We start from the raw sequence: 12,360 nt of genomic DNA on the forward strand, positions 1-12,360 counted from the left end.
GAAACTGGATGTTGAATTGCGGCGGAAGGATCGTTTCTGAAATAGAAACATTTCTCTTCACGGTGCATGCAAAACTAATTTAGCTGCACCAGGGCTTATTAGCCAACATGCCAGATTCACAATTAACAAACGACGCTCGTAAAAACAGAAGAAGAAAAAAAAAGCCCACAATTAACATATTATCATTGTTCCCCTGGAGAACGCCCACAAACTTTCCTTCAAGAATTATGACTATGAACAATAACAATGCGCAGATCATTAAATGTTAAGAGGGCACATGGAGAAATATATATATATATATATATATATATATATTGGCTATATATTAATTTACCTATTTTCACACGAATGTCGTGGAAGGTGGCTATAGTGTGAAAGAGACATAAACGTGTGTTGTTTTCCCGGAATCATGTACGTCATTAGCAGAATGACGTTTCCACGAGATTCGCGCCGCGCTGGCCGCCTGGCGCAGAAAAGTCGAGTCTGCGAGCAGGAAGCGCGCTGGAGGCGAGCGGGGAAAACGAGACGGTGCGAGGATCCCGACGGGAGCTTTCGTGTCGGGCGCGTACGCGCCCGACCCCGCGGAACTTGTGAACGGAGGACGATGGAGGAAAACGAGAAGAGAACGAGGAGTTTCACTCAACTCGAGACTTTCGTCTGAGCGCCGTGGTGCAGGGTTGCCAGGTTGGCGGCTTTCGCGGCAAATAGGGATTTTTAACAGACATTATTGCGGGCAGATATGAACGGTAGCTATTTGTGACTGAAGTTAGATTAAAACGAATCAGATTAAAAATATATAGCAAATAACGTCAGGAGCTTGGGAGTAGTATGAGGCGTGAAGCGGGCCCGATGTATTTAACTGACTGAAACGTGCTCGTTCGCACCATACGTGGACCTATTACGTTTTTTAGTGGTCGCCGCGACCTTGTACCTTGAACGCAGCCTCGAACGTTTCTTTTTTTTTTCCCCACCCCGCGAAGACGGGTAATCGTGGCGACACCTGGCAACGTTGCCATGTTGCGACGGGCTTAGCTAGCAGAGCGCATTTCCAGCCCCTGCCAACTTGATACGGCGAGCGAACTAACTGCTTCGCCGGGCACACGCGGCCCGTCCGGCTGTCGGGGCGCGGCGCAGAGCCCCGGGCGTCGCTGGGAAAGTCTCCGGCGGAGCCGGCGCGCCGCTCGGCCCGACGGACCGCGCACTTTGAACGCCTCGGCGGCGGACGCGCTAGCTGCTGGCGGCCGACGGCGGAGCTAGCGTCTAACATGGAGGAGGAGATGCGTGTGTTTTCGCAGCGCTGTTACATAATTGTACGACAGAGACGCATCTCCCGCTTTCGCCCGCCGCCCTTTGGCCACTTTTGACACCCGCGACCGCAAGATCGATGGACGCAGTTTGATACGAGAACACAAGCATGGACTCGAACCCTCTTATAAGTGGTAAGTTGTGTTTTATTTATTAATTTTTCGTCTCGATTTTGCCACAAGTGCAGCGATCTCTCTGATCGGCTTTTTAATTTTTTTTTTTTTTTTAATTTTCGCCATTGGCCCCCTGCTAGTTGAACCAGCGAACGGGTATTTTAATGGATATTATTAATTATCATTATTATTATTATTGCATGGATGCAAGTTCCCGCGAGCCCGTGGGAGAAAGGTGACTGGGACATGTCAAGGTGTCCCGACTGCCAGCACCATGTTTTATTGCTTGCGGGGCTCCTGTCTCCATAACTACCTGTTGGAAGCCTGCTGCAGGAATTCACCAGGCTCCTTTTCAGTTTAGCCATGTTTGGGAATTTGGCCTGGTAGTGTATCACAAGGTTAGTGTAGTGGATTTTACTCGCAGTTTGCCAGAAAGGAAAGTTCTTATAAATAGCTACGCGCTATGCAAATGAAAACCATCCCTGTGCAACCTTTTTTTGTTGGTGTAATAAATCATCTCGGTCCCATGTCATCGGAGATAATTGGCTATTGAGGATCAGGGTCCCTTTCACCCTTTCTTTCTCTCAGGCTGTAAAGGTCCGGCCACGTCGGGCAGATTCACACCATCCATCAGCCTCACATCTTCGCTTGTGTTCCACTGGCTGTTACGATTTATGGCAAAACTGTCTTCCAGGCCAAACAATGCGTTGGTGCAGACACGGCCATTCGTCAACTTTGTGGTCTTTTTTTGTTTTTTTTTGTTTTCCACCCCAACTCCACCTGAAAGCAGATGGGCTCATCTACACATGCGTTTGGGAAATAAATCTGTACTAATGCACTATCAATACAGTACACAGAATTATATCTATGTTCTGTGGTCTTGTGCGTTTTTATGCAGTTAGTTTACTTTCCCATTAAAATCTTAAGAGAAAATAAAGTTTTGGGTGGATTGTGCAGTAAACAGTCCCATTCGTTTTGTCCGAATGTGTGCTATGTGTCAAGAACAGCGTGAGTATTGTTAAATTTTTGTATTCTGTCCAGATGATAATTGAAAGTTTGTTTTTCATTTTTTTTCCACTCCACTCCTTGTAGCTGCTGCGTTAAGGTTTTTTTCCTAGCTATTTTTTATTAGTTATGTAATTAAAAAAAAATTAGAGGTGAGGTAATTGGGTTCATTTGCATTCTCAACGCGTCCATCCTTTAACTTGTAAAGCACGTTCGTTTCGCTTTGTCTCCTGCAGTGAAATTGTCCGCCAGGCTGCCTCACTCTCCCTCTCTGGTAGCGAGTACTGAACACTGGGTATTCTTTAAAGCCAACAAGAAGAGCCTTTATTTTGTCTCATTTGGTCAAGACTGTAAATGTCCTATTTTATCAAGCGATTTTAGAATAAATAACCATTTTGATATTGGCAAAGACGTTAACAGTGTACTAGCCGACCAGCATCAGCCGTGTAGTACCGTTGTGTGCCTCAGGAGGTGATGGTGAGCTATAGTGAGGGCTTGCTTGGAAAATCATGAGGAATTCGCTGGAATGAGCACTTTTTCTGTGGCAAATGTTTCATGGAAACCACAGTGGCTAGCTGGCTACACAGCTAAGTACCGATCCGATGTAAGGGCGGTAGTGGCCCAGTGGGTAAGACACTCGGTAACATGACACAGGTTCAAATCCCACTTACTTGAGCAAGGCGCTGAGCCCTGAATGTCTCCAGGGGGGGACTGTCCCTGTAACTACTGATTGTAAGTCGCCCCGATAAGGGCGTTTGATAAATGTCTTATATATGAATATTAGTGTTTACTGGACGTAAACCCCAATTACCCTCATATATATTCATACAATTCTCGGAACTGTCCACTTTATTAAGTTGGCCGTGTTTTACTTTCCACTGCTGCCCCTCCAAACATCCTACAGATATTGCAAGTAGCTGTGAAGCATGGTTGGTGTAACAGGGCTGAAATGCATCCATACTGACTACATTGATCGAGCCCTCCATGCTGTGTTACGTGTATTTACAAAAACTCGTGCAATTGAACTGAATAAATCGGTTGCATATATTGGCGCGGTGTTGCGACACACCAGTCATTGGAGTCTGATTATTTGACATCCATGCTCTTCTTGGATAGGTGCATCCCTAGTTGTATTATCAGTAGGTTGCAGTGGATGCATTTAGGTAGTGTCTGTGCTGAGACATTATTTTATTCATGTTGCATGTTACTGCATGATCCAAACCTGTTTATGATGTGTGGGATTCTGATAACAGACGTGAACACCTCAGTTTTCTGCAGAAATGCAGTCCACGACATCATGACGATTGAATTCTGCAGTTGACAAAATCATCTCTAGATTATACTCATTGCACTTTTAACTAACTTTGTCAAGGTGTACAGGCTCTTGAAGGCAAGGAAAAGTCTTTTGGATCTGAAAAATCCATGTGCCGATCACCAGGATGAAACACACACCCATAACCAGCCGTGGATCTGGGATATATTTAAGAACGCAAGCTTACAATTTGGATATGATAATTGCCTGTTGAGTACAAAAGGATTTGGGGGGGGGGGCTGCTGAAGAAACATACTCTGATATTGAAAAGTGGGGAGGGAGTGTATAAAGAGAACTAAATTACAGACTTTGAAAGTTGCAGACTTTTTTTTTTTTTTTAGGATGCACCTAAATTGCAACTCGCGGTGTAGCTAGAAAGCAGCGATTAGCCGTTGTTCAGTTATCCAGCAATAAGCATTCATGCACATGTTGGTCCATTTAGGTTTTTAATCCATCTACCCTAAATTCCGGACTATAGAGCAAACCTGTATATAGGCCGTGCCTACTTTTTTTTTTTTTTTTTTTTTTTTTTTTTTTAAGAAATTGTACATAAATTGTTAGGAGAAAGATTTGTAAAAAAAACTTTTAAATACATGCTGGTAATATCCACAACTACACACATACTGCAAACGCTTTTTTAAGAAAAGTACTTTTCACCATAACAGTAAGTTGTCTTCTTCGGTATCAGAATTGAACAGTATGAAGGTAAAAAGCAAAATTCATTGATCACTATCACCATTGTCCTCTCTATTTCCTTCAAGAGCCAAAATGATTGCTTTTATATGCATTTCTTTCTGTTTTTTCCATCTCTGTGCATGGAGCACAAAATGGCTGGTCTGAAGAATTAAGTGTAAGCGAGTTTGCCAAAACAGTTTCATCGGTCCACTGTGATCTGTTTGGTAATTTTATTGGTCTGATATGACAAGGTTAAATGTGTTGGCGGCAGGAAGCTAGTCCAGAAATTAGCTGCATTTTTGTTAAAAAAAAAAAAAAATTACGAATTTACGGTATGTTATGGCAATTCTTAAGCCCATCGATTGTGTTAATGAAAGAGGAAAGTGGCAGCAAAACAATTAATTGCACTCCACCTCATTAGTCATGGCTTGTCAGGGCCTCCTGTCAAATGAAACAAACCAAAAAGTTGCTGTTTAATTACAAACATGGACTATTCATTTGTACATTTTCGTTAATCTGGTCACTTGAAAAGAATGTCAGATGAATGGCTAATAAAATTGAATTGTTAATGTATGTACTTTTGGAATCGAAACTACAATATTAACATTAATGTGGGGGGAGTAGAACCCTTAACATTGTTTAACTGTCAGAACAGCGTATGCAAATTTTTGCTACAGAAAGTCAATATGTGGTGGGCAAACAGAGGCGGGGGGTAGTGGGAATCTAAATTTAGCAGGCCAAGGTGTGAAGGACGGCACCTACAGTTTAGGCTAGCCTGTTCTTGTGTAGTTGTTGGCATATGCAAAGGTCTGACTGAGGTTGGCGGGAAGGTTCCTGGTAAGTTGAAATGTGACAAAAAACTGACAAGTCAAGACATTTATGAAAACCAGCTTTTGGACACACCTTCTCATTCAATGTGTTTTCTTTATTTTCATGACCATTTACGTTGGTAGATTCTCACTGAAGGCATCAAAACTTTGAATGAACACATGTGGAGTTATGTACTTAACAAAAAGTGGAGACCTGGTCTCCACAGTCACCGGACCTGAACCCAATCCAGATGGTTTGGGGTGAGCTGGACCGCAGAATGAAGGTAAAGGGGCCAACAAGTGCTAAACACCTCTGGGAACTCCTTTCAAGACTGTTTGAGAAGCATTTCAGGTGACGACCTCTTGAAGCTCATCGAGAGAATGCCAAAAGTGTGCAAAGCAGTAATCATTTACATTTACATTTACATTTACAGCATTTATCAGACGCCCTTATCCAGAGCGACTTACAATCAGTATTTACAGGGACAGTCCCCCTGGAGCAACTTAGAGTTAAGTGTCTTGCTCAGGGACACAATGGTAGTAAGTGGGATTCGAACCCGGGTCTTCTGGTTCATAGGCGAGTGTGTTACCCACTAGGCTACAACCACCCTATAATCAGAGCAAAGAAACTAGAATATAAAACATGTTTTCAGTTATTTCACCTTTTTTTTTGTTAAGTACATAACTCCACATGTGTTCATTCATAGTTTTGATGCCTTCAGTGAGAATCTACCAACGTAAATGGTCATGAAAACAAAGAAAACAAATAGAATGAGAAGGTGTGTCCTGTACTGTATATCGCTCTGCCGTCTTCAGTTGTGTTTTAGTGACCTCATTTGTCTGTTAATAAGAGTCTCAGTTTGCATAACCTGCTCATGTTGTGATTGTGTGGATCTATAAACCTTGTATGAATGCTTCATTGTTCATGTCGTGCAGAAGACTGCTTGTGATTAGCTCCAAATTGAGCTGCCTCTCGTCGTAATTCATCACCGTGATTGGCCCCTGCGAATAACGTGCCATCGGTAAATGTGATGTGTGCCCTTCTCGCAGCCATGGACCCGTCCATCACCCTGTGGCAGTTCCTGCTTCACCTCCTGGACGATCACAGCCACAGGCACTTAATCTCCTGGACTTCCAACGACGGTGAATTCAAGCTGTTGGACGCAGAGGAGGTGGCCAGACTGTGGGGTCTTCGCAAAAACAAGACAAACATGAACTACGACAAGCTGAGCAGAGCCCTGCGCTACTACTATGACAAGGTGAGACTCCTCCTCAATTAGACCAGGGGTGGGAACAATGAAACAACACTGTTTCCATTATAATATTGATATTAGTTATGCAGTTCTCAATATGTTCCAATATGCTCATGTAACATCCCATAATAATGCATCGGTGCACTTTCCCTCCCTTGGTTTGCCATTAACACACAGGTTCAACTTTTACATCAGTCGATTACTTTGATACCGTATACAGCATATGGATAATGAATCTACGGAGGAATGATACAAAAGTCAGTATATTATAATTGTCCTATTGCTTTATTACTTCCACAGAACATTATCAAGAAGGTGAGTGGACAGAAGTTTGTCTACAAGTTTGTTACGTACCCTGACAACCCAACCGACGGGGTCCGTGGAACGGAGGAGGCGCCACGGGGGAAGGAAGGCGCCGACACCTCCCTGCAGTCGAAAGCTCCCAGCACGGCCAGTCTGTCCAAAACCCTGCAGGTGCAGCGCTCCTCCCCCAGCTCAGTGCAGCGGAGCTCGCGCAACGACTACATGAAATCGGGCCTCTACTCCACCTTCACCATCCAGTCACTGCAGACGCCCTCCAAGGCCACCAGCAACAAGCCCATCAAGTCCGAGCTCTCGCTGTCCCTCGACTGCATCTCCAAAGGACCCAGTGCAGACAGACCCCTGTGTGAGGTAAGCAGACTGCACATTTCTGGTCTCGTGACGATCACAGTAGCCATCAGGCTTTCATTTGGTGAGCCAGCGGCAAGCAGAAAGGTCTGTGTTCCTTTTCAAGAGGGAAAAGCTGACTTCTTCATGCACGACAACATAACCTCCTGCTAACAGACATGGACGATTGGTAGAACTATTCCTTGAACTGTGCATTTGGCGCGTACAGTGCATTCATAAAGTATTCACAGTGCATCACTTTTTCCACATTTTGTGGAAACATCTCAAGGACTATCAGAGCAAACTGGATGCACCTGATCTGAATTTTGTGCTTTGTGGCTGTGAATGCTTATGTTTGTTTTTTTTTTTATATATAAATTTGCTAAAACCTCAACCTCCACTCTGTGTAGAATTCTGCAAAAAAATATATATGTATCCTTTTTGGAATAGGGCTACAACACAACACAAAAATCCCTTGTATTTTTTCCATTTTAATTCTTCTGAATTCCATGTTTTCTGTTATATTTATTCACCAAACTGTCATTTCAAAACGTGGAGTGTGTGCAGTGGGGGGGGGTTGACATGTACATGTAAATGATATGTGCAATTCACATTATTACACATTCTTGTTTAAAATAAAAGTGCTTCACGTTTGACCTCAACATAAAAATGCTGCAAATAAATGAACATTGGGGAGACCTGGAATACAAAGAAAAATGAAATGGAACCATGATAATAAGATCACGTTTTGAATCGGCTGATTTGTTTGAAAATCCCGCCTTTTTATAGTGGATCCCACTTTATTTGTTGGATTCCGTCCGTGTTTTCTGCATTGTGGAAGTCCTAGGGCCCTAAATGCGGAACAAGTGAAAACTTTCCAGAAGCTCTGTACAAGGGTTATCTCCTAAACTAAGGATTTCTTGTCTGTTAAAGGTTCAAATTAGGGCTATAATTGGATTGAAAAACTCAAAGAATTAACTGAATTAATGTACATCCTAAATGGGGTGAAGTAAAAGTGAAGTGATTGTCATTGTTTAACACTGCAGCACAGCACAAGGTGACGTATCATAAGGTGTCCTCTGCTTTTGACCATCACTCATGACCGGCGCCCCGGGGAGTAGTTTGTGGGGACGGTACCTTGCTCAGTGGCACCCTTGGCAGTTTGGGATTCAAACCGGCAACTCTTCTGATAACGGGTCCGTTAGGCCACCGCTGCCGATGATGTCAAGCACCACTGAACTGAATTGTGTCTCCTTTCTTTTGAGTTTCTGCTTGCGGCAGATAAATGCACCCGCTCAAACCCATTTATTCTTCCAAACATGTTGGCCAGTCAGTCAGATTTATTGTCCTTTAAGAAAGAAACTGCAATTGTTCGCTCTCAGCGCGGTATTCGAGAGTTGACACAATTGTATGAGCACACCGCAAACAAAGCATAGTTTTGTTAACTACGTTTATTCTTTACACGTCTAATATTTAAATTAGCCATAGTTATTAACCAGGTAATTTTGACAGTACAAAAATAAACCACAATAAACCACCACCAAGTACTAATTTATATTAGGGCTTTAACTAACAACTATTTTGATAGTCAACAAGTCTTTGACTATTAAAATGATCACAAAATTGCATAATTACAAAATTGCTCATATTTAGCTACATTTAGCACAAGGTTATTTAAATTGGGGCAAATTAAGACTTCACTCTAAAACATTTTAATAAAGTTGACTGTAAACCCAGGGCAGGCGCATTTCATGTGTTGGGGCGGTGGTGGCCTAGCGGTTAAGGAAGCGGCCCAGTAATCAGAAGTTTGCTGGTTCGAATCCCGATCTGCCACTGAGCAAAACACCGTCCCCATACGCTGCTCCCTGGGCACCTGTCATGGCTGCCCACTGCTCACTCAGGGTGATGGTAAAACGCAGCGGACAAATGTCACTGTGCGCACCGTGTGCTGGGCTGCTGTGTATCACAATGACAATCATTTCACTTTCATGTGTGTGTGTTGTTGCAGCTACGCCTGTGCGCCCCAGAGGCTCAGCAGAGCTCGGTGCCTGCTCAGACCAGCCTGGAGAGCAGCCTGCAGGTGATTGTCACACAGCCCTCTCCCTGTGCCACGCCTGCCCTCAGTCCCCAGACGCCATCAGCTGCAGCGCCTGGACCCGCCGTGAGTTCTCCAGTTTACACTCCCTGGCGATCGTAGCAGCTATGAAATGTACGCGTTGCCACTGAACTGCTTGTGTTCTCCCTCGCAGGACCCTCAAGCTCTTAAATCCCAGAGTTTAGCTGAGCCCCCTCAGATTTTCCTGACCAGAGACCCGGTCATTCCGGTGTCCTCTGGTGGCTCTGCTGAATGTATGGTGACCCAGCCTCCCGGCCACTCTGTCTTTTTGGTCATCAAGCCTCCAGCCACAGGGTCTAGTAAAGATCCAGTTCTGCCTTCTGAGGAGAACATTCTGGAAATTGTTAGCCTTGAAAGGGCACAGGAGGAGGTAAGAACTAGATAAAAATCTAGCGGCGCTTCGTCGAACTGCCTTGTCCTCGTTTGAATTGTTCTTGCATCCTCTCACAGCCTGTGGAGTCCATGCCTGTGCCAGGGGTGACTGAGGCCCTGACTCCAATAGATGCTCCGCTAACAGGGATCGAGTCTGCAGAGCAGCCTGGGAGGGAAGCAGAGGGAGCGGCGAAAGATAAGCCGGTGCTACTGGGTCAGTCGCAAAGATGTCTGGTTTTACATATTAACATGCCATTTAATATTTCATTGAAAATGCAGAATTCACTATTATCTTTAATATAGTGTAATTTATGTATGTATTCATTTGTCTAACAATGCCTTCAAGATGTCATCAAATTGAATACACAAATGTCATTTATCAGCAGAAATTTATTTATTTATTTATTTTAATAGAATTAGCAAATTTGTTGCATCTTTAGACAAAACAGAGCAGGGACTGGATAATGTGGTGATAGTAGCCTAGTGGGTAACACTCTCCTATGAACAAGGGGGGGACTGTCCCTGTCTCTACTGACTTTAAAGTTGCTCTTGATAAGGACGTCTGATAAATGCCGCAAATGTAGATATAACGTGAGTCTCTCATTTATTATGTTGTTTTTTTTTTTTTTGGTCCTTCAACAGAGAATGCGGTGCCCTCCGCTGCTGTGCCAGTAACAGCTGGCCAGGAGGTGCAACCTTCCAAAGCCAAGAAACCCAGAGGACTGGAACTGCCCACATCCCCTACCACGTTACCCCCCGGTCTTTCCCTGGATAAGGTCAACGCGGCCGTCAATAGTCTGCTGGCCCCTGGAAGTGCCACCAACACGCTGACACCTACAGTCATCACCTCCCATGCACTGGTGAGCGACATGCTCTCTGTGAGCACTGCCACAGAAAAAAACTCATCCGTTTGGCCCCGTGGGGACATGGTCGTGGGAAGAGTGTGTATCTGAAGTGCCCCTAGACTCTTATGCAGCATAATTAAGTGTCGGTCAGATTTGTTAGTAAATGTTTAAATAAAGTGTTAATGGGGAATTTGGTTAGAAGAATGTTTTAGTTATATGGTTAATTTATTTGAATTGATCACATCAAGACAAAGGAGAAAATCATTTCACTATATTTGTTGATCTGTTGATTTAATTATGCAACCAGCTAAAAAAGAAAATTATTTCATTGGGTTATAATATTTAAAATATGATTTGCAGGTGCAGTTTGAAAGTCTTTGTCCTGTGATGCTCTGTATTTCAGACTCCAGTGTTACTGACTCCCAGTCCACTCCCATCCACCATCCACTTCTGGAGTACGCTCAGTCCCATCGCTCCTCGGAGCCCGGCCAAGCTCTCCTTCCAGGTACTTCCTGTCCCGACTGCAGCCTCGGCACCCTGCACTGCACCATCTGTCCCCGCTCACGCCTTCCCCGACACTCGATGCTACTGCCGGAGTGCCTGTAACTGCGGCGCTCGCTGGCAGCGGTAGAGCGCTGCTGTAGCAGTCGCGGGTCTCCCTCTGCTGGTCTGAAATGGAACCGCAGTAGAGTGAAGCGCGCGCCAGATCAGACGTGATTTTCTATGGTGGCCGACAAGTGCAAAACAAATTTCAGAAAACTAATTTGCAAGCGACTCAAAACGGAAAGGGTAGGTACTATAGACTGAGCTTGTGAAAAAGAGGACACCTCAGCAGGGTTGGGGGGTGGTTTAAGTGACCCTGCGATTGGCGTGGGGGGAACAGTCAACCTTGTATAATACCAGAAACTTGTGCATGGTGCTTTCATCCAAAATAAGAGTTAAGGCTAATTTGTGTATTTGAGCCTTTATATAATTCTGGCTCTGTGTGGATTTTTAGAAAATCACAAAAAGTCTCATACAGCAAATTCTTGTCTTTTAAAAATCATTCAAGAGATCAGATATACAATCATTCCAAGCCATAGTAGGCTTCAACCAATTCAAAGAGTTTAAACCGTTTTGAAAGAGCCGTGCATCAGTTACTTTCTTCTCCACTAATGAATTTTTATTGTGCTGTTTCAGTTTCCCGCGAACGGAAGCAGTCAGATCCACATCCCCGCCTCCTTGAGCGTGGATGGCCTCTCCACTCCCGTCGTTTTGTCACCCGGCCCGCAGAAACCCTGAGAAGACATCCCTTCCTCTGCCTGTAGAGGCTCCACGGGTCTGGCCCAGTGTGGCCGGATGAACTGATGGACGGACGGACGGACGGACGGACGGACGGACGGACGGCACACTCCATACCCAGCCATGTGCTGGTGGTGACCTGGGCCCCAGTCCTGTGACGGCACACCTCTGGATGCAGGTTCAGCTCCAGCATGGTCTCTGGTCCAGAGCCGAGAAATGGCTTTCAGTTCCACTTTAGAACACTTCGTCACTTTTTACTTTATTTATTTTATGTTTTTTTTTTTTTTTTTTTGCTATTCCTTTTCTCTTCAGATTGAAAAATGACAGAAAAAAATTTAATACAATTTACGGAACACAATGCACTGTCACTGTGGAGCTTTCAGGCTTGTTGAGTTGAAACACTTTTTAACTTGGTGGTGGTCGCCAAGTTTTGTTGGAAACGCACTTAGTTAAATTTGGGTGGGGGAGGCGGGAGAAGAGTCGTTGCTATATTTTTTTCCACCGAGAGAAGCATCTATTTTTCCAATGGAATTACGAGGCCATTTTTGTTTCCTTCTGGATTCCACAGTTTGATATTGCGCTTAACGTTCATTTTAATCCTGTATGTGTTTTAACGGGAGAGCTAA

General features: G+C 44.2%; 1 protein-coding gene across 1 annotated transcript; it reads left to right on the forward strand.

Annotated features, from left to right (window-relative positions):
* The first annotated feature begins 444 nt into the window (after window positions 1-444).
* elk1 (ETS transcription factor ELK1) lies at window positions 445-11,979 on the forward strand. Its single transcript, XM_028994119.1, has 9 exons — window positions 445-1,439; window positions 6,270-6,478; window positions 6,773-7,144; window positions 9,129-9,281; window positions 9,370-9,606; window positions 9,687-9,822; window positions 10,251-10,468; window positions 10,857-10,958; window positions 11,633-11,979. Exons 1-9 carry the CDS (start codon window positions 1,415-1,417, stop codon window positions 11,732-11,734), a joined length of 1,554 nt encoding a protein of 517 aa, XP_028849952.1. The 5' UTR covers window positions 445-1,414; the 3' UTR covers window positions 11,735-11,979.
* The last annotated feature ends 381 nt before the right edge of the window (window positions 11,980-12,360 follow it).

Source organism: Denticeps clupeoides, chromosome 10, assembly GCF_900700375.1.
Source record: "Denticeps clupeoides chromosome 10, fDenClu1.1, whole genome shotgun sequence".
In the NCBI taxonomy this organism is placed as follows: Eukaryota; Metazoa; Chordata; class Actinopteri; order Clupeiformes; family Denticipitidae; genus Denticeps; species Denticeps clupeoides.